The 26508-nt window shown below is 42.2% G+C and overlaps 1 protein-coding gene across 7 annotated transcripts in view; it reads right to left on the minus strand.

Moving 5' to 3' along the window:
* The window catches only part of pcca (propionyl-CoA carboxylase subunit alpha), a 374025-nt gene extending 353350 nt beyond the window's left edge, over window positions 1–20675 (minus strand). For all 7 annotated transcript variants that reach the window (XM_068034216.1, XM_068034214.1, XM_068034215.1 and 4 more), the window contains exons 1-4: window positions 20615–20675; window positions 12969–13046; window positions 11889–11936; window positions 3144–3212 (exon numbers count right to left, since the gene is read on the minus strand). In XM_068034216.1, the coding sequence (XP_067890317.1) occupies window positions 3144–3212; window positions 11889–11936; window positions 12969–13046; window positions 20615–20668 (249 nt within the window). In that variant the 5' untranslated portion in view covers window positions 20669–20675. The remainder of the gene's footprint in view (window positions 1–3143; window positions 3213–11888; window positions 11937–12968; window positions 13047–20614) is intronic.
* Between the last annotated feature and the right edge of the window lie 5833 nt (window positions 20676–26508).

The raw sequence follows: 26508 nt of genomic DNA on the forward strand, positions 1-26508 counted from the left end.
AATATTGTTGGTATCACAGGAAAAGGCATTCGCTATTCAACTCAAGCATGCTCTGCCATTGTTAGATCATGGCTGATCTGTACCACCAAACCAATACCCATGAGTTATAGGATTTGTCTCCTTCCAGAGAAAGAAAGGAACTCTTATTTCTATAGCACCTTTCATGACCACAGGACATCCTAAAGTGCTTTAAGTATTAAGTACTTCTGAAGCACAGCCACTGCTGTAATGTAGGAAATAAGATCTTTCCTACTCGCGTGTAAAATTCAGCTAATTTTCCACTTGAGCACCACAAAAATCTGACCTTCAAAGGATGCATAAAAGTATCAACATTTTAATTTTAATCATTGGGGTTTGCTGACCTCAGCTGGCATGGAAGCAGAGAGCCAAAGTTGGCTTTAGTATCCCTGGAACAGGGAAGGAGAAAGAAAAAAAAAAATCCAGGATTTTCTTTTCAGATCATCATCCTGTGATTGTGGTTGGAAAATATATACGTGTGGAGTCATTGCTGAAGACAGGATCAGCTGTTGACAATCTCCTACCAACCTGATGAATAACCTGCTGAAAACCCATTTAAGGTAGGGCGCCCAGAGATCTGCTGGCACCCATGTGCAATGGCACTCACCATCTTACCGCATGAAATAGTGTCAATTCAGAAAATTTGAAAACAAGATTCAATTTACTGCTGTCTACTCCTGACCATCATTGATAAGTGAATTGCTAACAACCAAAATTGTCATTAAAGAATGCAGTGTTTCGCCTCCAGTTCCGATCCATGAAATTTTAAGTTCGTAATTTCAATTTTTGAATTGTTGCCGTTGGTGTAGCTTTGATGTGCAATTCATATCATCTTTTTCTTCAAAAATAAAAACCCTACAAGAAAATGTGCAGTCTTGGTCATATGATAGGAAAAGGCCAATATGTTGAAAAATTTTAATGCTGAAAAATTATGTGTTGTGTTTCACTGATATACTTGCTCTCCTTTGTTATAATGAAGTAGCTGACATACTGTGATGAAGTAATTTAATGATAAACCATCATACAGACGTTTTCAATTGAAAATCAGAATGCTGGTCCAAAACAGTGGTAAAATATGTACAGAACCTACAGGGATAGAGGTCAATTTATTGCAGTAATAATTTAGAAAACCTAAAGTAAATTGAAGTTTTTTTTAAAATTAGCAATTAAAAGAATTGTGTTTGATTACTTGAGCGTAATGTCATGAAGTGAACTTCATTATAACTAGTTTTACAAGCATGTTAGAAATGTAATATTAAAATGATTCATATTAAGTTATGTTTGGAAGCAAAAGTTTTTTTTGTATTATAAAGTGATCTACACTCTTAGCCTTAAAAAGAAAAGGGTAGGTAATACAAAGTATTACACTTATGTAATATGAAAAAAACCATCAATTTGATTAGTTTCAGTAACTACTATCTGTTAAGTGAACCACACTGATATATTTGACTGGTCAGAAAATCTACCAACAATTGCCACTGAGCTTAAAATACGCACATAATTTCCTCTTTAAGTAGATACTCACTTGTCTTTTGAAAGTTACTATTGAATTTGCTTGCACTACCCAGACTGTGGCTCAGTGAGTAGCATTCTCACTTCTAGGTCAGAAGTTTGTGGGTTCAAGTCCCACTCCAGGGACAAAAACCTAGGCTAACAGTCCAGGACAGTGCTGATTGAGTGTTACATTGTTGGAGATGTTGTCTTTCAGATGAGGCACTAAACTGAGGCCCCGTTAGTCCTCTCAGGTAAACATCCCATGGCACTATTTCGAAGAACAGCAGGGGGAGTTAACCCAAGTGTCCAGGCCAATATATATCCCTCAATCAACATAACTAAAACTGACTATCTGGTTATTACCATATTGTTGTTTGCGGGATCTTGCTGAAAGCAAATTGGCTCCTGTGTTTCCTACATTACAACTGTAACTGCTCTTCCAAAAGTACTTCATTAGCTGTAAAATACTTTGGGGCATCGTGAAAGGTGCTATATAAATGCAAAGCAGTCTTTCTTTCTCTCTCATTTCACATTCCACATTCAGTTTTTGTCCTTCACACTGTAAAGCACTAACATCTTTCACATCACAAAGGAGAATATCAGGAGTAACATTTTTTAAAGCTATATTGACACTTTGGATGGGATTTTATGGGTCCCCGATCGGAGACAGGGGAGCATGGAGTATCGCGACGGATGGCGGGGGCAGAGGGCCCATCGCCTCCCCATCACCAAGCGATCTTCCCTGGGGTGGGATAGGATGACGACGGCCTTCCACTCAGAGGCCAATTGAGGCTTTTTAATTGGCCTATTAACGGCCAATTAATAGCCTCTTCCCACCACCGCTGGGATCTTACCAGCAACGGGGAGGGGGTGGCCTCCGCCAAACAGGGAGGTTGCCTTGTAACACGAGGCCCACTCCCTGTGGCCTTTAGGGGGTGCAGTCCCTCTTTCATGTGCAATTTGTGGCCCATGGAGGACCCCCACCAAGAACCAGTGTACTCCCCGGGACCCCCTGGACTGCACGACCACCTCCTCACCCACCACTCCTCACCCACCACCCCACCCCCTTGCTGGGGCCTTCCAGACTGGTCCCAGCAACCCTTCCTCACCTACCTCTTGTCCAGGGTTCCATCACTGGACCTGGGTCCGAGGCCTCTGCAGTACCGTTCCCGGTGGTGCTGCCGATACTGCTGAGCTGCCAGCCCTCCCTGATTGGCTGGCAGCTCATGGAGGCATCATTCCCGCCTTTAAAGGGACGGGGACCCCTTCCCGTGAAACATAAGGCTTAAAAAGACCGGAGGATTGCTCCGGGGTGGGGTGGTGGGCAGGAAAAGACCAAGGCAGGGCTCCCCCCTGCCTTTTCAGCCCGACGCCTGGAGCCCCACCTCCTACACAAAATCCAGGCTTTTAGCTCAAAAGGGCTTTCTAATATGTAGCAAAGTTACAAGTAGTTTCTAACTTTGTTAAGCAGTTTTTCACAAACAGGACTTCTTTTGGAACTGATTCTAATTAAAAGGCAATTTCTGCAAAATTAATTGTGCAGTGCATTTAAAAGAAAATCAACTCATTTATGAATCTAACATACAAAGTAAAAAGAGGATTAAGTTGTAGAGTGATAATTAGTTACTTACAGCATTGGAGTCCACATCGCTGTGAATTGCAACTGTTTTTATGCCCATCTTCTTACAAGTCTTAATGATCTACAGAAGTAACACAAATATTCATAAGCCAGTCACTTATTTGTTAATATAAAAGCAAAATACTGCGGATGCTGGAAATCTGAAATAAAAACAAGAAATGCTGGAACCACTCAGCAGGTCTGGCAGCATCTGTGGAAAGAGAAGCAGAGTTAACATTTCGGGTCAGTGACCCTTCATCGGAACTGACAAATATTAGAAAAGTCACAGGTTATAAGCAAGTGAGGTGGGGGTGGGGCAAGAGATAACAAAGGAGGTCTAGATTGGACCAGGCCGCATAGCTGACCAAAAGGTCACGGAGCAAAGGCAAATAATATGTTAATGGTGTGTTGAACACTTATTTGTTAATATCTTTTCAACAGAATTTTGCAAAGCTGTTTGCATCTATTGAACATTCCCTCCCTTTATTTTTATCCGATGGCTCCTCGCAACACCAAAACAACTGGATGACAACATTCATAATCAGATAAGAGGAAAAATATCAGACTCCTGATATAGCGTACCAGGCCACCAATTCCCATTGTCAGAGCAGCAAGGAATGCAGGATTATTGCCGCATTGCTGGCTGCCAACTCCTCTAAGTCTTTATGCCACCCCGAGTCAATGATTTAAGGACAGAAAAAGGAGAAAATTAGGGAGGGGTGAACAAAGCATACAAAAGGCAAAATCTTGCATTTAAATCATAAAATCATACAGCACAGAAGGAGGCCATTTAGCCCATTGTGCCTGTGCTGGCTCTTAGAAAGAGTTAGCCAATTAGTCCCAGACCCCTGCTCTTTCCCTGTAGCTCTGCAAATTTCGAAGTTTTTTTAATGTATTTATCCAATTCCCTTTTGAGAATTACTACTGAATCTCCCTTTCAGGCAGTGCATTCCAAATCATCATAACCCGCTGAGTAAAAAAATAATCAGGTATTATTAACAACAATGAATAAGGAAAAATTAATTAGCTCCTTTATATTAATTAAAATGCAGTGATGAAAATTGGGTCATCTACCTATACATTTTATTGCAGTTTAAAGACTTAATTAATATAAGAAATTAGTTTTCAAAAAGTACTATGCAGCTGATATTCAAACAATAAAGTTCCAGTAATGTTAGCCATCTCCCATGGCATTGCTCAAACAGGAAAATCTCTCTTTCTCTTTCCATGTCATTGTCTCCATCCTTGTCATCCATTCTTTAATTGGAGGGTTTATTGCCCAGACATGCGAGTGATTTTGAGGAAATGTCTGGAAGAGGAAAGACCAGAGATAAAGCTGGAGCCAAGGCCAAGCTACGCTCAAGCCAGACAGGACTGCAGTTCGGTCAGCCATATTTACAGGTTCCTGGGAAAGGGGAACTATGCTAAGAGTGTGGGAGCCGAAACCCTGGTCGATCTGAGCACTGTGCTCGAGTACCTTGACGGCTGAAATCCTGCAGCTGGTCAACAACACAGCCTGTGACATCAAGAGGACCTGCATCACCAGCAGCTATCTCCAGCCGGTCATCACCAACAAGGAGAAGTGCAACACGTTGCCGGGGTGGCTCACCATCGCTCAGGGCAGAGTGCTGCCTAATATCCAGAACAAAAAAAAAAAGAGCAAAAAGAGCAGCCAAGACTGAATCTAATAATCAAAGGCTACTTGGGGGCAAAAATGAGGCACTGAGCTCCCTTTGTGAATGCGTCAGGGCTAGTAAACAGTGCAGTGCAAACACCATCAAAAGGATCCAGGCTTGAGGCAGTAAGCACAATACCAGCCCAAGCCTCCCAGAAAGAGGGGTTAGCTGCTTATGCAGGAAAAAATTATTGGGAGCTAAGGGCAAGTTTGAAAAGTGTTGCGTGTTTTTTCCCCAAAACTGTTTTTTTTTTAAAAAAGATATATAGTGAGACGTGTGGGAAAAAGAGAAAGGATAATCAAATGACTTAGGGAAAAATACTGTAAGGATGTGATTTGTCTCCTCTTATCTGAATGGAAATTTTTTGAGAAGTAAAAATATGTATTTATCATCGTCGTCCATCCCTCGATTCGAGGATGACGTCTACTCAAGGTCACTAGTTTTTGCCATGGGTCTTCAGGTGACTGAACAGGCCGATTCCCGACCCGCCAATTTTTAGGCACATGGGGTAGGACGTCCCACGAGGTAATGGAATCCGGAGTTCAGGATTTGCTTCCTTTTCTTTCCTTCTCTGCCGCTGCTCTGCCTCCTCATTAAGGCGTTTGGACTCAAAGCAAGACACAGTTCGATGAACAAGCTGTCGCATTTCTAGCGCCTTTAAAATAGTAAACATGTCACAAGCCACTTCACAGGAGCGTTATCAAATAAAATTTGACACCAAGCCACACAAGGCGATATTAGGACACCTGGTCAAAGAAGTAGGTTTTAAGGAGTCTTAAAGGAGGAAAGCGAGGTAGAGGGGTGGAGAGGTTTAGGGAGTGAATTCCAGAGCTTAGGGCCAAGACAGCAGAAGGAACAACCTCCAATGGTGCAGCGATGAAAATCGGGATCTACAAGATGCCAGAATTGGAGGAGCGCAGAGATCTTGTAGAGCTAGAGGAGGTTGTAGAGATAGAGAGGGGCGAGGCCTCAGAGCGATTTGAAAACAAGGACAAGAATTTTTAAATCGAGCTGGTGCTGGATCGGTAGCCAATGCAGGTCAGCAATCATAGCAGTGATGGGTTTATATGATGTTCCAAGGCAGTTAACAGGTCAGCGAAATGAAAGTCAGGTGCCAAGCCATAAAGGTCTGCAAACATTTGTTTCCTCAACCAGCTAGCAACTGAACAGACTGCTATGGTGCACAAAGTGTTAACCTGGAGTCAAATATTAGAACCATTTTCACGCAGTTCTCCCAACCAATTCTTTATTGCCACTGCTCTTTCAGCATTATCGCTAATCTTTGATATTCTTCTATTTATTATCTGTTCAGTTTAGGACGTCATCCAGTTTAGTTTAACTCAGATTCACAGTGGTACATAAACTAGACAATAAAACAGAAGAACATTCAGAACTTTGAACATTTTAACGATTTTTATTTTAACCATTACTCTGCCAAAAGTCTGAAAACTCCATTTGAACATGCAGTAGACACTTGCAAGTTGCAAACTGAGTTAACTATGAAATTAATAAAATTCTAAGTATGTCATGTGGCTGAAGAGTATGGCTAAGCCTTCAATTGCATGCTCATCTTTTTTCTAAAACTACCTTCAACTTTTTTTTAAAACCGTACTAAAAAAATTGAAAATATCACATGAAAAAAAAGAGTTCAATTTGAGAACATGATATAACTATTTTTTTTGCTTCTTTCTGTAGCCTTCCAAGACGACTACTGGCCAAGACCAGAGAAAGTCTAGTTCCACTGGGCTGGCTAGTTTCATAAGTTTACAGTAACGCAGAACAAGATCAGTATTGTGCAATTTGTACCTGGCAGATGCGAGTCACCAATGCGCCCAACATTGACTTCATTCACAAAAATATCATATGTTTGTACTGGGTATTTTAAAAAGCATGGCTTTGCACCAGGCTAGAAACTCAAATGGAATGTGTCAACCACTAGAGATGTTCTCCTATTTCAAAGTCTCAGAATGCTTGGGAATCAAATTGAGACCCAACTCCCAAGTTACATTGCCATTTTTGTATTGGCATGCATTGGAAACCACTTCAAATTAGAATAAAGATGGTAGGGTGATCGCAGTTAAAACCAGCATTCTTACAGTAATCTTCATTGGTCCAGCATTCACAGAACTCTGTTCTCCAGATTTCATTTAAGGCAGGACCTAGGAACAGAAGTAGGCCATTTAGCCCCTCGAGCCTGTTCTGCCATTCACTGAGATCATTCGGCCTTGAACCCTTGGTTTCAGACTGTACATGGTTGCTCTTTATTGACTCGAGTATTACAGAGTTATGGCTTGCAGGTTATGAACGTTGTTGGCTAATTCAGATCCTTTTTTTCTATTTTGTTTTAACTTTGAGCCAAGCAAAGGGAAACTCTGAACTAAACTGTAATAATTTTCTTGGCATCCATAAAGCATTCCAGACCTTGCGGTGCCCACCCATAGTGGAAGGACGTAAGCGTACCAGCAGACATCATGCATTCCTTCTCCAAGGTTGCCCGGGCACAGACACGACTGCGGAGGAGAGGCAGGGGGCTAGAACAATCTGCCTCCTGGGCAGCATCATCCTGGAAATAATCCTGATTTTATTGACAATCTCTGCTGCAGTTTTGGTTAAGAGTTCTGTTTGTTATAGTTTGTAGAGACTCCAAGTAAATAGATTCTGTTTGCTGCAAAATATTCTGCTGTAAAATAGAAAGTTTGCCATAATAACATAAAAATAGGAGCTGGAGTCGGCCATTTGGTCCTTCAAGCCTGCCCCACCATTCAAGATGATCGTGGATGACCTTCTGTCACAATTCCACCTTCCCGCACTATCCCTCAATTCCCTTCATTCCCAAAAATATACCGACCCTTGTCTTGAATATACTCAAGTATATAAGTCCCGCCCCTCCAATTCATTTCTGAGAGTTGTTCAATACTCATTTCTATATATCCACATGTTTTCTCATTGTATCAGTATTTATGTCTAGTTGTTATTCTCATTCTTTGCCTTTCCTTCCCTCTTCTCTCTTTATGCCTCATGTGTCTTTTACTCCACTCTCTCAATTTTCAGTGTTATATTTATGATTCCTGTTTTGTATTCCTCACATACATTCTCTCAACCAGTTTCTCTTGTTCCCCTCAACATCGCAAAGTCCTTGAGCTAGACTTGGGCTCCGACTCATTGTTACTCATTAATTATATTGTCTCTCCCTGGAAGCAGAGGGTGGAAGCAGGGGAGAAGAGTGACAACGTACATCATTGATCAAGGTTTGCTTGCATGTTTAACCTTCAAGCCATAGTATTCCAACCCTAACCAAAACCTCCCGAATCCCTTCTAACCCAGAGAAGAATGTGCAGGGAGGGCAGAGCTGAATGGCAGTAAGCTGCAATGCCAGAAGGGAGCAAGCAAGAGGGCTAACCCTGGGAGAATACCTGCAAGGAGGCTGAGGTATGCCTGGCATCTAGTGGTGGTAATGAAGTTTGAGGCTGGCACGCAAGACAAAGTGGGCCCTTTCCATGCCCAAATAAGTAGTGAAACCCAGTATAATCAAACACATACCGCTTAATAAAAGACCATTCGGCCCATTAAGTCCACAAGCCAGTTCCTCCGTGAGCAACCTAGGTTAATCCCACTCTCCTGGCAGCTCGCCACAAACCCTTTAATATTCCATTTTTTCAAGCAACTATTCAATTCCCCTTCAAAGCAATTTATCAGCTCCACTTTCACAGTGGTTGTCACCCCAGCTAAGTAAGTGACAAAGATCCCCAAGATTCACATGCCAATGTCCAAGGTTGACCTCATTGAGTGACGTGTCCTAAACTTGACCAGGTTGTTCTTTAGCTTCCTCACCAATTTCTCTCCAAGAACTTTTCTCTGGCCCCTGCTCGAAGGTTCCAACTCCTTGCTGGAGCTTAGTTACATGGATACCACACACCTCCATCACCACATCAAAGTAGCCCATTGCTCAGAGTGTGTTGGCAGACTATTCAAACATACAGAGGAACATCACAGATAAACTGGACCTTATCTTCGCGCAATGTCCGGAAGCATGCACCTCGAGCAGAAATTGGATAAGAAACCCTGACAAATTTTGGCCCTTCCAAGTCCAGTGCCACTGAGCCCAATTGCAGCAACCCTTCTAATGCATTGGTATGGATCAGCTACCTTAACAGACCGGGGTCAAACCTGGAATCGTCACTGTCTGCATAACTCAGCTATTCACTAGATAAAGTGACAGTCATCAGCAGAGCTAAGTAGCTCAATCTCCACTAAGTTCCTCAACATCCAAATGAGAAAAGTCTGTCAGCTGGCACCCAGAAATAAACTCAGCTGCAGTGAACTAACTAATGAAGTTATGAGTAGAACAAAAACAAATTATCAGCAGTCCCTTGCTATCGTACAAGACCACCAAGAAATGGCCACAGGATTATACATTATCTGCACTTTGAAATAAAACAGATTATAATTTTATTACAAAACAAGATGCTCATGAGAACTGATAGATTTTGGTAACTCCCTTCAATTGGATAAGCCTGTGATAATTTATACAGAGCCAATTCGAGATAAGGAGGCCCAAAAGAAAAGAAAAGAATTGTAGCTTTGGTCTCTTTAATCTCAATTATATAACACACAGAAGTAGATTGAAGATTTTGCCTTCTCCCAAAATTTTGCTTTTGCCTTGATGCCCAAAAATAAGGAGTACATTCCTGCGTTGTATACACTGCTGGTGCAAGCCTCACCCAGCCCAGGAACGCACGTTACAAAATAGGATGCGCACCATGGTTTTTTGTGCAGCAAAATTAACGGATGGAAAATCCTTGACTGCGCGTTTCCCAATGTGCAATCCCAGCAGACCAGAAAAATGCACCCTTCAGAATTAAACTTGGAAAAAAGAAGTTGTGCTTTCAATCTTAAAAGATAAAAGTACACAATTAACATGAAAGTATATTTAAGTATGTTTTGCACAAAGAACTCCCATTTTGGTAGAAAATGACAACTTTACTGTAAATTCAAGACCTTTTTTTTTTTAAATTGTTTATTTAATTGCCAATATGGTTCCCCTCAAGTAGGGTCTGTGTCTTTCCGAGTCAGAAGGTTGTGGGTTCAAGTCCCACTCCAGAGACTCGAGCACAAAATCTAGGCTGACACTCCAGCGGACTCCAGCACTGTCAGTGGTGCCGTCTGTTGGGTGAGATGTTTGAAGCAAGGCCCCAGTTGCCCCCTCAGGTGGTTGTAGAAGATTCTAGGGCACTATTTAAAGAAGAGCAGGACTGTTCTCTACAGTGTCTTTGTCAATATTTATCCCTCAACCAACATTACTGAAAAATGCTAATGAAAAATTATCTGGTCATTTATCTTGTTGCCGACTGCTGGACCTTGCTATGTGCAAGTTGGCTGACATATTTCCGAAAGATTGCACTTCCGACAGTGCAGATCTTCCTTAGCACAGCACTGGAGCGTCAGCCTAGATTGTAAAACAGTGACTACACTCCTAGAGTACTTCATTGGCTGAAAAACACCTTGGGATGTCCTGCGGTTGGGTAGAAAGAACTTCATTGATATGGCACCTTTCTTTTGTCCTTCAATTAGGACACTTCAATTAAAAGGAAATATCTCCACAGAAATATCTCTGTGGGTCCCACTGAGTTACCATCTATGGTAGCATAGTGGTCATGTTACGGGACTAGCAATCCAGTGGCCTAGACCAGTGATCCAGAGACACAAGTTCAAATTTCACCAGAGCAGCTGGGGAATTTAAATTCAATTAACTAAATAAATCTGGAATAAAAAGCCAGTATCAGTAATGGTAACCATGAAACGACCAGATTTACATAAAAATGCCTCTAGTTCACTCATGTCTTTCGGGGGAGGAAAGCTGCCATCCTTTCCTGGTCCAGCCTGCATGTGACTCCAGGACCACAGCAATGTGATTGACTCTTAAATGCCCTCCAAAATGGCCTAGGAAGACACTCAGTTGTCAAGAAGGCAACTCACCATCATCTTCTTGAGGACAATTAGGGATGGGAGTAAATGCTGGTCTTGCCAACACCCACATCCCATGAATTTGCAAATAGCAGAAGATGTAACAGTAAACCAGCCTGCTGCCTGTCCCTGGGAAATCATCTAGATCCTGGAAAATGTACATTCTAAAACTAGCAACATGTCCCTGTTGCCTTGGCCAGGTGACTCCAGAGTGGCTCTCGAGCCAGTTGGAAGTCAGATGTCCCACTGTTTACAATGGTGCTGCTCGAGGCCATTCCCTAATGATGACAGAACAGCTTAACAAGGAGACAGACCCTACTGCCTGTCACCAACAAAACAGATTTATTTTTCAAAAAAGAAATTGAAGATGTCTATTTTCTTCCGCAATGAAGGGTTCTGATAGAATTTTAAAAAGCCCTCTGGTTACTGACCCACCTGCCAGAGGAAACAGTTTCTCCTTATTTATTCTTTCATGGGATGTTGCAAGGCCAGCATTTGTTGCCCATCCCTCAAAGCCCTTGACAACTGAGTTGCTTGCTAGGCCATTTTAGAGGGCAGTTAAGAGTCAACCACATTGCTGTGGGTTTGGAGTCACATGTAGGCCAACCCAGTTAAGGACAGCAAATTTCCTTCCCTAATGGACATTAGTGTACCAGATGGGTTTACGACAATCGATGATCATTTCATAGCACCACGAGAGACTCGCTTTGAACCCATTTCTCCAGGGCAATAGCCTCTGGAATACTAGTTCAGTGACATTACTATTATATCACCAGAAGGGAAAGGAAGTGAAATCTGCTTTATACAGTGAGTTGTTGTAATCTGAAATACGCTGCCCGAAGGGGCAGTGGAAGCAAATTAAATTGAAAGTTTCAAAAGGCGAAATGGGTATAAATTTGAAAAGGAAATAGTCGTAGAGGCATGGGGAAAGAACAGGGGAAGGGAACTATGTAGATAGCTCTTCCAAAGAGCTGGAACAACACGATGGGCTGAATGGCCTCCTCCTGTCCGGTAGGATTCTATGATTCTTGAGGAGAGTACCTTTGAACAAATGTATTCCTCACACTTTGTTCCTCTTTAACTAGTAAAGGATACATTATAAAGAGAAAATATCTTACCCTGCAGGCAATCTCTCCTCTGTTTGCAATTAGGATTTTGTCAAATGTCTGAGGGGAAGACAAACACGAAAAAATAGTAGCTTAATGACTGATGAACACAGTTTATTCGAGTATTAATTGCCAGAAAGTTATCAATATTTAAAGCAGGAAAATTAATGTTTCATTCCCAGCACCTTTGCTAATATTCTCCCATCCTCTCCTGGCTGTATTAAGTCCATGAGCTAAGGCTACCCGTTAGTACCTGGTCCATGGGGACATTATTCATGTGTATTATTCAGCCTTCCTTCTTTGGCCTCCTTATCTCGAGAGACAATGGATAAGCGCCTGGAGGTGGTCAGTGGTGTGTGGAGCAGCGCCTGGAGTGGCTATAAAGGCCAATTCTAGAGTGACAGGCTCTTCCACAGGTACTGCAGAAAAATTTGTTTGTCGGGGCTGTTAAACAGTTGGCTCTCCCCTTGCGCCTCTGTCTTTTTTCCTGCCAACTGCTAAGTCTCTGACTCGCCACACTTTAGCTCCGCCTTTATGGCTGCCTTCCACTGATCACTAAATAGGAATCAAGTACATGAAGCCTGGTTGATTTCCCCCTCCTTACCCTAAAGGTGCTGAGGCAAAGTGTAATAGCCCTACCAATTAACTAACACAGAACAAATCTGACCTAACTCTATGTGTCTACACACCTGGCTCCTTCAACTCTCTCCCCGCCCCCCGCCCCACAACAATAACCCTATTTTATGGGTATACTTAATTTCATTGTTGTTTACCAAAATATATTACATTACATCACATTTCTCTACATTGAACGGCATCTGCCATCTATCTTCCCACTCCACTAACCTATGATCTTCAAACCCTTGCTCAATTTGCCATGCCCCTTAATTTGGTAACTGCAAATTTAAATATCATTCCTTCTGTACCTGTGACCAAATCATTTTCAGAAATGGGAACAAAATCACCATATGTGGGTTTATTAGTAACTATCTTATATTTATGGCCCCTACTGTTGGTCTCACCACAAGCAGAAACATCTTCACTACTTCTACTCTGTCGAACCCTTAAAGACCTCTATCAAGCGGAACTTACTGGTTCATTTGAATCATGAACTGTAGAGTATAACACACGAGAGACAGCAAAGCTGCACCTGGAGCGGGATGATGCATGCTGGAAAAACAGAAAAATCACATCATTAGAATTCTGATTTACTGAAATCAGGGCCACATTCAGTAGCAACAAGTTGCATTTATATAGAGCCTTTAAATATAGCAAAATGTCCCAAGGTGCTTCACAAAAGAGATGAAGCAACATTTGACACTGATCCACATAAGGAAATATCAGGACCAAAGGCTTTGACCAAAAGCTTGGTCAAAGGGATAGGTTTTAAGGAGTGTCTTAAAGGAGGAGGGAGCGATGGAGAGGTTTCAGGAATCAGAACAAACTAAGGGACATAGGAACAGAAGGAGGTCATTCAGCCCCTCAAGCCTTTCAATTAAATCATGGCTAATCTACATCTTTACTCTATTTACCTGCCTTAGTTCCATATCAGTTAATAACATTGCCTAACAAAAATCTATCCAACTCAGTTTTGAAATTTTCAATTGACCTCCAGCCTCAACAGCTTTTTTTTTAAGGGGGGGGGGGGGGGTGGGGGTGGGGGTGGGGGGAACAAAAGAAAGAGAGTTTTGGATTTCCATTACCCTTTGTGTGAAGAAATGTTTCCCGACATCACTCCTGAAAGGCCTATCTCTAATTTTAAGGCTATGCCCCCTTGTTCTGGACTCTCTGACCAGAGGAAATAGTTTCTCTCTATCTATTCTATCAAAACATTCAACACCTAAATCAAATCACCCTGGGGATCTAAGCTGTAATCCTTCTGAGATTTATGATGGTTCCTCTGCAGTCAGCTCCCAGGGAGCACCTCAACCCTTGGCCCTCCACTACCTCTTTAGCCCTTTCTCACCCAAAGTCCTCTCTTCCACTGGCTCAAATAGTGGAAGCATTTTAGCCCTAACTGCTAGTTTAACCCACCACTGCCCATCCCCCAACCATGCTTGCATCTTGCTTCCCTCAGAGAGCTCTGGACTTCTCCGGTCATCAAAACTACGTTTCCGCACTGAACTACACCACAAGACTCAGTTACTATATCTCTGAGCTGCAATTATAAAAGGCTTTGGTGAGACCACATCTGGAGCGCGGACAGTTTTCGTCTCCTTACCTAAGGAAGGATATGCACAGTGTCAGGCAAACCTCTGACCTGCCTCGACTGAGGCACACATGATTTTGCCACATGAACATTAAAACTTAAAAATTGCAAGCCCCTGACTGGAAAGACATTTGCACAGTACCAGACAATGTTGAAACAAAGGGAACCAGTCCCTGCCCCAATACACAGAAGAGACCTGGTCAAATCAGTCGGTCACAAGACCACCCGTTGGCCAACTCGGGGAGTTTTAAATTGGAAAAACAGAATTTGAACTCAAAGCTGTGTGCTCACAGACTGAGAACATCTCCTCTCTTGTCTGCCCTCATCTCACTCACCAGCTTCGGAAACCACTGAAGACACGTAAACTCAGAGAGAAAGATCTCCTGCATGAACAAGGTTTAAGATGACTACTGGGCCCCGACAAAACGCAAGACCGTATCTTCAATCAAGGACTACAGCGAGCTCGAAAAACAGTAACAAGCTATTGCCTCAAACCGTTCTACTTATCTTTTCTTCTGCCCTTTTCTGTTCCTATTCGCACGTGTGTATTGCGTGTGCATGCTAGCATGGGCGCGTCGTATATCCATAGGTGTCAACTGTATTAGAGTTTAAGTTTAAGGTTTAATAAATTTCATGTTTTCTTCTTCAAAAGAAAGAAAGCCTGTTTATGCTAATTTCTTTGTCTTATAATTGGAAAGCTGTGAACAAGAATTCACAAAGGGGGAGCTCAAAACACTGCGTGTTTAAAATTAAACCCTGTTACAATAAGACAAGGTGAAGAAAGTAACAGACCCCTAGACACCCTTCTCACCTAGTTGTAACAACAGCTTAGCATGGATGCAATAAAGGTTCATAAGGTTGATTACTGGGATGAGAGGGCTGAGAGGGATGAGAGTTTGAGTAGAATTAGCCTTTATTTTCTGGCATTTAGAAGAATAAGAGATGATCACATTGAAACATATTAAATTCTTGAAAGACTTGGCAGCGTAGATACGGAGAGGCCATTTCCCTGGCTGGCAAATTAATTTCAACTTAGATAAATGTGAGGTATTACATTTTGGTGAGAAAAATAAGAAGCTCACATATTATTTTATAAAATAAGAATCTGAATGGAATAGAACAGCAAGAGAATCTGGGAGTACAAATACACAAATCACTAAAAGTTGCAATGCAGGTGAATAAGGCCTTAAGAAAATCAAACCATGCACGAGGCGTTATTTCTAGAAGGAAGGAATTGAAAAGTAGAGAAGTTATACTAAACTTGTACTGCACCTTAGTTGGACCACACTTGCAGTACTGTGTATAGTTCTGGTCGCCATATTATAAACAAGATATGGAGACACTTGAGAGGGTTAACAGAAATGACACCAAAACTGTGAGGTTATATGTATCAGGAAAGGATGAACAGGCTGGGTCTCTTCGCTTGAAAAGAGAAGGCTGAGGGGTAACCTAATAGAGGGTTTTAAAATTAGGAAAGGTTGTGGTAAAGTAAGAAAAAGAGGGTGCATTTTCACTTGTGGGGAAGAGCAAAACTAGAGGCCATCAATATAAGATAGTCACCAAGAAATTAACTATGGAATTCAGAAGAAACTTCTTTACCCAGAGAGAGGTAAGAATGTGGACTTTGCTAATGCAGGGAGTAGTTGAGAATAGCACAGATGCATTTAAGGGAAAGCCAGATTAACATATGAGGGAGAGGGAATAGAAGGTTATGCTGATAGGGTTAAAGGAGGACAGCTGGGAAGACGCTCTAGCGGAACATTAATGCCAGCACGGATTGGTCTGCCTGTGTCTGTGTTGCATATTCAATGCAATTCTATGTAAAACTAGGGGTCCTAGTCTCAAGATAAGGGTCGGCCATTCAGAACTGAAATGAGGAGAAATTTTTTTCACAGAGAGTTATAAATCTTTGGAATTCTCTACCCCAGAGAGCTGTGCATACTCAGTACTAAGAGCGATAGATTATTGGGCACTCAGGGTATCAAGAGATATGGGGATAGAACAGGAAGGTGGAGTTGATGTAATAGTTCACCCATGATTTTTTGAATAGCCAAGCAAACTCAAGGGGTTTATGGCCTAGTCCCACTCCTAATTTTTATGTTCTTAAACTAAGTTTCCAACTGCCCTCTCAGTCGGACATGAGAGATCCCACAGCATAATTTGAAGAAGAGCAGGGGAGTTGTCCCCAGTGTTGAGGTCAATATCTCAACTAACACCTAAAAACAGGTATATCTGGTCATTTATTTCATTGCTGTTTGTGAGTGCTAGCTGCGTGCACGTTTCCCACAATACAACAGTGACTTCAGACTATTAAGTACATTTGAAGTCTAAAGTGCTTCAGGCCATCCTGAGATCACGAAAGCACAGGGTTCCCTCAGTACAACTGCCTACCACATCCATGAGTACTAAATTCCACTGTGCTGCCAACAACTATAGTTTTGGGACATTTATTACCACATTTCTCCTGTGATTTTTATCCCCTGCATCCTGAAAGTTGTAGTCTGTGCTCTGCTATCAGGGATGCACATACCCAGAAATCTAAGAGTTCTCATTTGCTGTCATCAGCTTACTGGAGTTAATAGTTTTATTCTACGCTATCCAATTCGCTTTGAAATTACAAACATTACCACCCGCAAACACACAGCAGAGGCTTAAAGACTAAAGCCACTTTTATATTTACTTTCTAACAGTGATATGAAGCATCAGTAGCAGCAAAAGACTAAAATTACAATACATTTGTAAAAGCACATTGGAAATATTCATAATTAGCCATGGGGGAAAAATGGCTACCGATCTAGTTCAGTTAAATTAATCTGTTAATATGACAGGCAAAAATCAACACATTCCAGACTTCTACCCATCTCCCCCTCCAGCTTCAAGCTTAAAAGTCTCACTAAGATCTTCACAATCTGCTCTAGCCAACAGCTTCCAAATGAACTCGTCTGGTGTCTCCTCAGGCATCAAATGCCACGCTTCTGGGAAATGTTATAAGCTGGGCTTCCCCTCCCCCCAACAAATCAAAGAATACTTCACAAAGTATATATCTTAATTAATGCAATGCTGACCGAGATATAAACAATTCACACATCTATACTGAACATAAAGATCACAACAATGGAATACACCACATGATTTTGATCAAAAGAATCGCCTACTAATTTAACAAACCACTGCAATTTTAGATCGAAGAGAGAATGTGAACAAAGTCACAGTGATAAACAATTCAGACAGTCACAGATATCTTACAAGCAAATACAAAATTCTTCTTCTTTGGCCTCCTTATCTCGAGAGACAATGGGTAAGCGCCTGGAGGTGGTCAGTGGTGTGTGGAGCAGCGCCTGGAGTGGCTATAAAGGCCAATTCTGGAGTGACAGGCTCTTCCACAGGTGCTGCAGAAAAATGTGTTTGTCGGGGCTGTTACACAGTTGGCTCTCCCCTTGCGCTTTTGTCTTTTTTCCTGCCAACTGCTAAGTCTCTTCGACTCGTCACACTTTAGCCCCGCCTTGATGGCTGCCCGCCAGCTCTGGCGAACGCTGGCAACTGACTCCCATGACTTGTGATCAATGTCACAGGACTTCATGTCGCGTTTGCAGACGTCTTTAAAGCGGAGACATGGACGGCCGGTGGGTCTGATACCAGTGGCGAGCTCGCTGTACAATGTGTCTTTGGGGATCCTGCCATCTTCCATGCGGCTCACATAGCCAAGCCATCTCAAGCGCCGCTGACTCAGTAGTGTGTATAAGCTGGGGATGTTGGCCGCCTCGAGGACTTCTGTGTTGGAGATACGGTCCTGCCACCTGATGCCAAGTATTCTCCGGAGGCAGCGAAGATGGAATGAATTGAGAGGTCGCTCTTGGCTGACATACGTTGTCCAGGCCTCGCTGCCATAGAACAAGGTACTGAGGACACAGGCCTGATACACTCGGACTTTTGTGTTCCGTGTCAGTGCGCCATTTTCCCACACTCTCTTGGCCAGTCTGGACATAGCACTGGAAGCCTTTCCCATGCGCTTGTTGATTTCTGCATCTAGAGACAGGTTACTGGTGATAGTTGAGCCTAGGTAGGTGAACTCTTGAACCACTTCCAGAGCGTGGTCGCCAATATTGATGGATGGAGCATTTCTGACGTCCTGCCCCATGATGTTCTTTTTCTTGAGGCTGATGGTTCGGCCAAATTCAATGCAAATACAAAATGCTAGACATAAAAACAAACCCATTAATGGTCCCAGCAATCTCAAATCGAGAGCCACAATCAGTTGGGCCCAACTGCAATCATCCCTCACAGGACCAGGTTTGCCAACTCTGGAGACTTAATTGTGTGACCTCCCACCTCTAACCAGCCTGTCTAGTCAAACACCCTTTTGTCCCATTTCCACAATATTTATAAGTGTTCAAAGGAAATTAAAAGAAACAAATGCCCCAACGGTTTTTCTGCTGAGTTGGTCACAGCAGTGTCCATAGAATCATACAGCACAGAGACATGAGTTAAATATGTTTACTCCATGACACAAAATCATTTGAATCCTCAAAGGTCTTATGCATTTAAGCCTTCTAGCACCTGACAAGTTCACTCATTTGGTCATGAACAGGCTCAAGGGGTCATGCATAAGTTTGCTTAGCAATAGAGCTCCTTCCATATTTAACATCAAACAATGTCAGTGTCACTGGTTTTTCCCTCATCAATTCTCTCCTTTCCTAAAGGCATTAACGACCCAGAGTGTTTCAATCTGTGGGCATCCACCAGTGCCATTATTCAAAGGTGAGCCTCAACAATGAGTACTGACCATGTTGGGGGTGGGAGGGGAGGTGAAGGGAGTGGCATCAGTCAACCCCAATTCTGCACTGACCCTATAGCTACATCTCATAGCTATCCAATGAGATAAGTCCAATTCTACATGTTAAACAATAATTAAGAGGCAGAACCCTTCCTAACCCAGGGACACTGACATTCCCTGGATCATCTCTACTGCCAATGCAAGCTAACTTGGCACAAAGAACAAAGCTGACACTTTGCTGGTCTCTATGGCTCAGTTAAGCCCACAAATCACTGGAGAACCTTCAAGGGTCACTTGCTTCAACTACAAGCAAATAATACTGGCGATTTTAGGCTGGGTCAGTCTGAAGAGATGACAGGTGTTGGGGCACGTTTAGAGGCACATGTTTTATGGACAAAAGAAGATTAAAGCATTTAGACCAGAAGCCTTATTGAAGTGCAGATAAGACATAGATTCTGATAAATAAATCAGACTGGAGGTACTTTGCCAAGATCATCAAGATCTAAACTACTACATAATACAGTATAATCAACAACATCCACTTATAGGAAAAAAGATGAATTTCAGGATAAGCATTTTTGCAACTGTGTTATAATGGTATCGTTGTCTCCTGGTTCAGGAAACAAACATCAGAAAATAGTAACATCAATGCCATTGTACTTTCCTTGTAGGAAGAGTAAGCAAGGATATCACACTTAATTATCCTGCATTTAGTGGATATTAGAAAACAAATGTTTACTTAATTGCCATAAGATTACCTTGATACTGAGCGTCAACCTTCATTCTCCACTACCAAAACAAATTTTAAATTTGGCAGATAACTCAAGACCTTTGAAATCATATCAGCAATTCTTTTTGGCCTGCTGAGAATATACATATCAATGTACGGGGCAACTGACTCTTAAATATACAACTGCAATGGCTGAATCAAAAAGAATAAACTATCATAGAAAGAATAGATCAACAAATGTAACCAAGATCAGCCAACGCCAAAGTGTGAGCTGTGTCCAACAATAACCAAGATGTCTTTTTCCCACTTAAAGCCATGCAGCCATATGTTTATAAGACTAACATTTATGTAGCACCTTTCACAACGTCAGAACATCCTATAGCACTTTACAGCCAGCAAAGTACTTTCAAAGTGTAGTCACTGCTGTAATGTAAGAAATGCTGCATCTAATTTGTGCACAGCAAGCTTGCACAAACAGCAATGTGATAACAATCAGGTAATCTGTATTTTGTGATGTTGATTGAGGAATAAATATTGGCCCAGGAGACCAAGGAAAACTCCCCTGTTCTTCAAAATAGTGCCACAGGATCGTTTACATCCACTTGAGGGGTCAGACAGGGTCTTGATTTAATGCTTCATCTGAAAGACAGCACCTGTGACAGTGCAGCACTCCCTCAATACTACACTGAGGTGTCAGCTGAGATTTTTGTGCATAACCTTCTGACTCAGAGGCAAGAGTGCTACCGAACGAGCCACCATAAGCGACGAGTCATAAAAGAAGTTAAATTAATAAATGAAACTTTTTTTAAAACGTCACTGTTAAGCAGATAGACAGAGGGTCATGACCCAGATCTGGGCCTGGTCAGGCCGGGCCATCCCATTAAAGCAGGCGCCGTATCCCCGGTAACGAGCCACAAATAAACCCGGCTTTTTCCCTTTATAAACGCGCAAAGAAACCTCCCCGTTCGGTGTCCCTTGTATTTTTATCCCCGTTATTCAAGCCGCTCCGCTTTAAAACCGCTCACCTTCAGTGTCAGGATTGAACGCCGCACAGCAACACTCAGACTGTGGGCCGCCATCTTTGTCTGACCTCTCACCCCTGGGGCTCGTGATCGAGCCAATCAACACTCAAGCTGAGTGACGCAACAGCTCCAGCCCTGCTGCCATTGAAAGGCAAGAGCTAGAATGAAATAACATGTGTATGTGTATGGCAATTAATAATAACAACACACTCTTTAGGAATGATACTGATTGTTTATTTTTAAAGTGTAACCTGTTTTAATACATTTCTCTTTGATGATTAAATGAGTTTCAATCTGCTCCAAACTTTTCCTACATTGCAACAGTGACTACACTTCAAAAATACTTATTGGCTGCAAAGTTCTTTTCCTTTCTTCTTTCCTTCCTCCTTCCCTTCTTTTGTTCCTTCCTCCCTTTTTCCCTTCTCCTTTCTTTACTCCAATAAAAAAGAAGGATTTGCATTTCTATAGAGCCTTTCACTTTTGAAGTGCAGTCACTGTTGTAATGGAGGAAACGCAACAGTCAGTTTGCATACAGCAAGCTCCCACAAACAGAAACGTGATAATGACCAGATAATCTGTTCTATGATGTTGACTGAGGGACGAATATTGACCAGGATACCAGGGATAACGCCCCTGCTCTTCAAAACAGTGCCACAGGATCTGTTACATCCACCTGAGAAGGCAGACAGGGTCTCAGTTTAACATCTCATTCGAAAGACAACACCTCTAACAGTGCAGCACTCCCTCAGTAGTGCACTGGAGTGTCAGCCTTGATTTTTGTGCTCAGATCTCTAGAGTGGGAGTGAACCCATAACCTTCTGAGTCAGAGGCAATAGTGCTACCAACTGAACCATGGGGATTAAAAAAATGGATATCCATAGTGCTGGCATGTGAAGGTTTTATCTCTTGTTCTCTTTCTCTAATGGCAAACTGTTCACATTTTATCATGGCACAGGAAACCGGTATTTGGGACTTTGCTATCACTGAATGGAAAACCAAACTGTTCTTCAGCCCTTCTCAGCACAGTTCCAAGCTCAAGTTTCCATCTATCTGAAAACTGACATAATTGAACAGGTCAGAGGCTCCTTGCATCTTCAATTAAACATTCTGAGAAGCTCTTCAATAAGTCAGGCAGAATGACAATACTACATTTAGGAAGCATTCACTATTATTCCATTATTCAACATTACAAATAGAGAATTTTAAAAAGAAGTGCTGCAATCTTTTCAGAAATGCCTGGAACAAATTCTCCAAAATCATTCACTGCAATGCCATCCAACACATCATTGATGATAACATGAAATAAGATAGATAACAGCAGGCAAGGTTTCCTCAATTCTTCTTCAAGGGTAATCAGTAGACTCAATCACAGATGATATGGTCAGTGACATTCGTTTCTCTGCAGCCAACGTCATAAAGGAACCAAATCCAGAGACTGATACTCGCTCATCCATTAAGTCCAATCTTGTAAAGGAACCTGCAAAGATAAGGAGAATTATTAAGTGAAAGCAATGCTTGTAGCCTCTTGAGAACTATCAAGAGTCTCACTTCCTTGCCATTTCTCCAAACACTTCTAAATGTTCTTTATAATATTCATCCACTTCCCTTTTAAAAGCTCATATAGATTTTGCTTCCAACACTATTTCTAATAGTGTGTTCCATGTCTTAACAATCTTCTACATTAAAAAAATCCTGATGTCTTGCTTTATTCTCTTGCTGTTGATCTTTAATTAACACCTACTAGTTCTGAACTCATCCATGAGTAGAAATTTTTCAAATTTTTAATACCTCTATTGGATCTCCAAATAAAATGCTTCTTTAGTCTGTCCTTATAAAAAGTAAAAAGAAAGACTTGCATTTATATAGCGCTTTTTACGACCACTGGATGTCTCAAAGCACTTTGCAGCAAATTGAGTACTTTTGAAGAAAAGTCACTATTGTAATGTAGGAAATGCAGCAGCAAGCTTCCACAAACAGCAATGTGATAATGACCAGATAATCTCTTTTTGTGAAGTTGCTTGAGGGATAAATATTGGACAGGACACTGTGGAGAACTCCCCTGCTCTTTTTCCAACTAGTACCGTGGGATTTTTCGGTCTACCTGAGAGGATAGATGGGGCCCTTGGTTTAACATCTCATCTGAAAGATGGCACCTCTGACAGTGCAGCACTCCCTCAGTACTGCACTGGAATGTCTGCCTTGCTCTTTGTGCTCAAGTCCTGGAGTGAACTTTGTGATTCAGAGGTGAGAGTGCTATCAACTGAGCCACAGCTGACACAGCTCAACACTGGGTTCATCTCATTGAATCTCTTGTGCACTTTCTCTATGGTCCTAATATTGTTCGTGAAGTAAGATGCCCAAAACTGCAGCTTAACCGATGATTTGCATAGATTGAGCTTTACCTCTTTACTTTTGTACTCGGTGCCCTTATTTATAAAAGCTAGAATCCCATTAGCTTTTCCATAGCTTGACAATTTGTTCTCCAACCTTGAACTGAACCCCTAAGTTTTTCTAAAAGCAAAATACTGCGGATGCTGGAAATCTGAAATAAAAACAAGAAATGCTGGAAATACTCAGCAGGTCTGGCAGCATCTGTGGAGAGAGAAGCAGAGGTAACGTTTCAGGTCAGTGACCCTTCATCAGAACTGGCAAATATTAGAAATGTGAAAGGTTATAAGCAAGTAAAGCGGGGTTGGAGCAAGAGATAACAAAGGAGAAGGTGTAGATAGGTCAAGGTCACATAATAGCTGACCAGAAGGTCATGGAGCAAAGGCAAACAATATGTTAATGGTGTGTTGAAAGACAAAGTGTTAGTACAGATAGGGTGTTAACGGACTGAAAATTGAACAGCCGCAAGTACAAACATGAAAAAAAACAGTGGGTAAGCAAACTGAACAAACTAAGATGAAATAAGATAAAATAAACTCAATGTTCAGTCTGGCAGGCAGTAGTGTGCCTAATCGGTAAATGAGATGCTGTTCCTCGAGCTTGCATTGATGTTCACTGGAACACTGCAGCAATCCCAGGACAGAGATGTGAGCATGAGAGCAGGAGGGAGTGTTGAAATGGCAAGCAACCGGAAGCTCAGGGTCATGCTTTCGGGCTGAGCGGAGGTGTTCTGCAAAGCGGTCACCCAGTCTGCGTTTGGTCTCCCCAATATAGAGGAGACCACATTGTGCATGGGTAAGGCTTCCACTGCTATGTTCAGACTGGCCAAGAGAGTGTGGGAAAATGGCGCACTGACACGGAACACAAAAGTCCGAGTGTATCAGGCCTGTGTCCTCAGTACCTTGCTCTACGGCAGCGAGGCCTGGACAACGTATGCCAGCCAAGAGCGACGTCTCAATTCATTCCATCTTCGCTGCCTTCGGAGAATACTTGGCATCAGGTGGCAGGACTATATCTCCAACACAGAAGTCCTTGAAGCGGCCAACATCCCCAGCTTATACACACTACTGAGTCAGCGGCGCTTGAGATGGCTTGGCCATGTGAGCCGCATGGAAGATGGCAGGATCCCCAAAGACACATTGTACAGCGAGCTCGCCACTGGTATCAGACCCACCGGCCGTCCATGTCTCCGTTATAAAGACGTCTGCAAACGCGACATGAAATCATGTGACATTGATCACAAGTCGTGGGAGTCAGTTGCCAGCATTCGCCAGAGCTGGCGGGCAGCCATAAAGACAGGGCTAAATTGTGGCGAGTCGAAGAGACTTAGTAGTTGGCAGGAAAAAAGACAGAGGCGCAAGGGGAGAGCCAACTGTGCAACAGCCCCAACAAACAAATTTCTCTGCAGCACCTGTGGAAGAGCCTGTCACTCCAGAATTGGCCTTTATAGCCACTCCAGGCGCTGCTTCACAAACCACTGACCACCTCCAGGCGCGTATCCATTGTCTCTCGAGATAAGGAGGCCCAAAGAAAGAAAAAAGAACATTGTGAGCAGCGAATACAGTATACTACATTGAAAGAAGTACAGGTAAATCGCTGCTTCACCTGAAAGGAGTGTTTGGGGCCTGGTATAGTGAGGAGAGAGGAGGTAAATGGGCAGGTATTACACCTCCTGCGATTGCAGGGGAAGGTGCCGTGTGAAGGGGACGAGGTGGTGGGGGTAATGGAGGAGTGGACCAGGGTATCGCGGAGGGAATGATCCCTTTGGAATGTTGACAGGGGAAGGGAGGGGAAGATGCGTTTGGCAGTGGAGTTTTCCCTAAGTTTTTCTGTTCATCTACTCGATTAATCTTTTACCATTATTGTCTATATCTTGTTTTTAGTCTTACTCTCTAAATGAATCAGCTCAAGCTTCATCTGACATCTAACTGCCCAATCTCTTAACCTGTTTAAGTTCTCCTTCAGTTATTTACAGTCTTCTTCACAGTTATTATGCTCCCTGTTTTCAAGTCACCTGCCATGTCTAGTTCACTTATATAGATTGTGAAGAACAGTGGTCCTATCACTGTCCTAAACAATGTTTACATTCTTCCTTTCCAAAAACAAACATCCTATTAACGAAGAATCTCTGCTTTCTGATCTTTAGCCATCCATGCTGACACACACCCTTTAATACCATGTGCCTTAAATTTGTCAGCAAGCATCCCATATGCACCTTTTAAGACATCATTACAAAATCCACAAAAACAACGCCCACTCATTTCCTTTATCAGTACACTCCATTATTTCCTCAAATAACTCTATTAAATTTTCCAGACATGACTTACCTTTTACAAACTCCCACTGACTGTCCTAATTAACCCATGACTTTCTAGGTGAATATCAACATTTAAACAAGAACAGCAGGTTGTGTTCATCTTCAGGAACACTTTCCAAGAATTGCAATCATAGACTGATTCCATATCTTATTTTTGCAGTTTTATCAACTTGTCCTCCCCCTCTTAAAGACTTATGTATCTGAGCATCTTTACTGCTGAGAGGCAGATGTCTGATACCTTTTTCAAACAGCTATTATTTATGTGTGAGCCTTACGGTGAATCTCAGCAGGCTAGTTGACCACAACAAGCGTCACAGCCAAACCAATCTTGTCCTCATCTGATGTCTTTTTGCACTACCAGAAGGGGCACTAGGCAGCAATCAAGAGCAGGAGCATGATATTGCACTTGTTCTACCAGCCCAGGGACAATGGAGCCAAATGTAACAGAGCTAATTGGCACTCCAGCTGAGGACAGCAAAGACCACAGACGTTCAAATCATGTGGCACCTTTTAAAACAAATTGAATCTTCAATCTGTATAATATTTCGGAATATTTTTTCATATGATCAGTTATTAGAAATAGAATCATAGAATTATAGAAACTAACAGCACAGAAGGATGCCATTTGGCTTGTCGAGCCTGTGCTGTCTCCTTGAAAGAGGAATTGTGCATCTCCCACATTCTCACTTTTTGTCCTTAACCTTGTACGTTCCTCATCTTCAAGTACCTAGCAACATCTTTTTTAAATTATTTATGGAATCAGCTTCCACCACCTTTTCAAATTGAGCATTCCAGATCCGAACTATTCTCTGAGTAAAAAAATTCTCATCATCCTCTCTTTAGATCTTTTGCCAATGATTTTGAATCCATGACCTTTTGTTATTGACCCACTCTCCAGAGGGAATAGCTTTTCTCCATATACTCTGTTAAAACTTCTTATCAACTTGAAAATCTCTGTTTGGTCACCTCTTAACCTTCTCTGTTCCAAGGAGAACAGTCCTAACTTTTCCAACTTCTCCTCATAACTGATGTCCCTCATCCCTGGAAACTTGGTAAACCTCCTGTGTACCTTTTCTAATGTCGTTACATCTTTCTTTAAGTGTGGTGTCCAGAATTGTCCACAATACTCCAGCTGAGGCCTAACCAATGACTCATGAAGTTCTAGCATAATCTATTTGCTTTTTTATTCTAT

Source organism: Heterodontus francisci, chromosome 6 (assembly GCF_036365525.1).
Source record: "Heterodontus francisci isolate sHetFra1 chromosome 6, sHetFra1.hap1, whole genome shotgun sequence".
NCBI lineage: Eukaryota > Metazoa > Chordata > Chondrichthyes > Heterodontiformes > Heterodontidae > Heterodontus > Heterodontus francisci.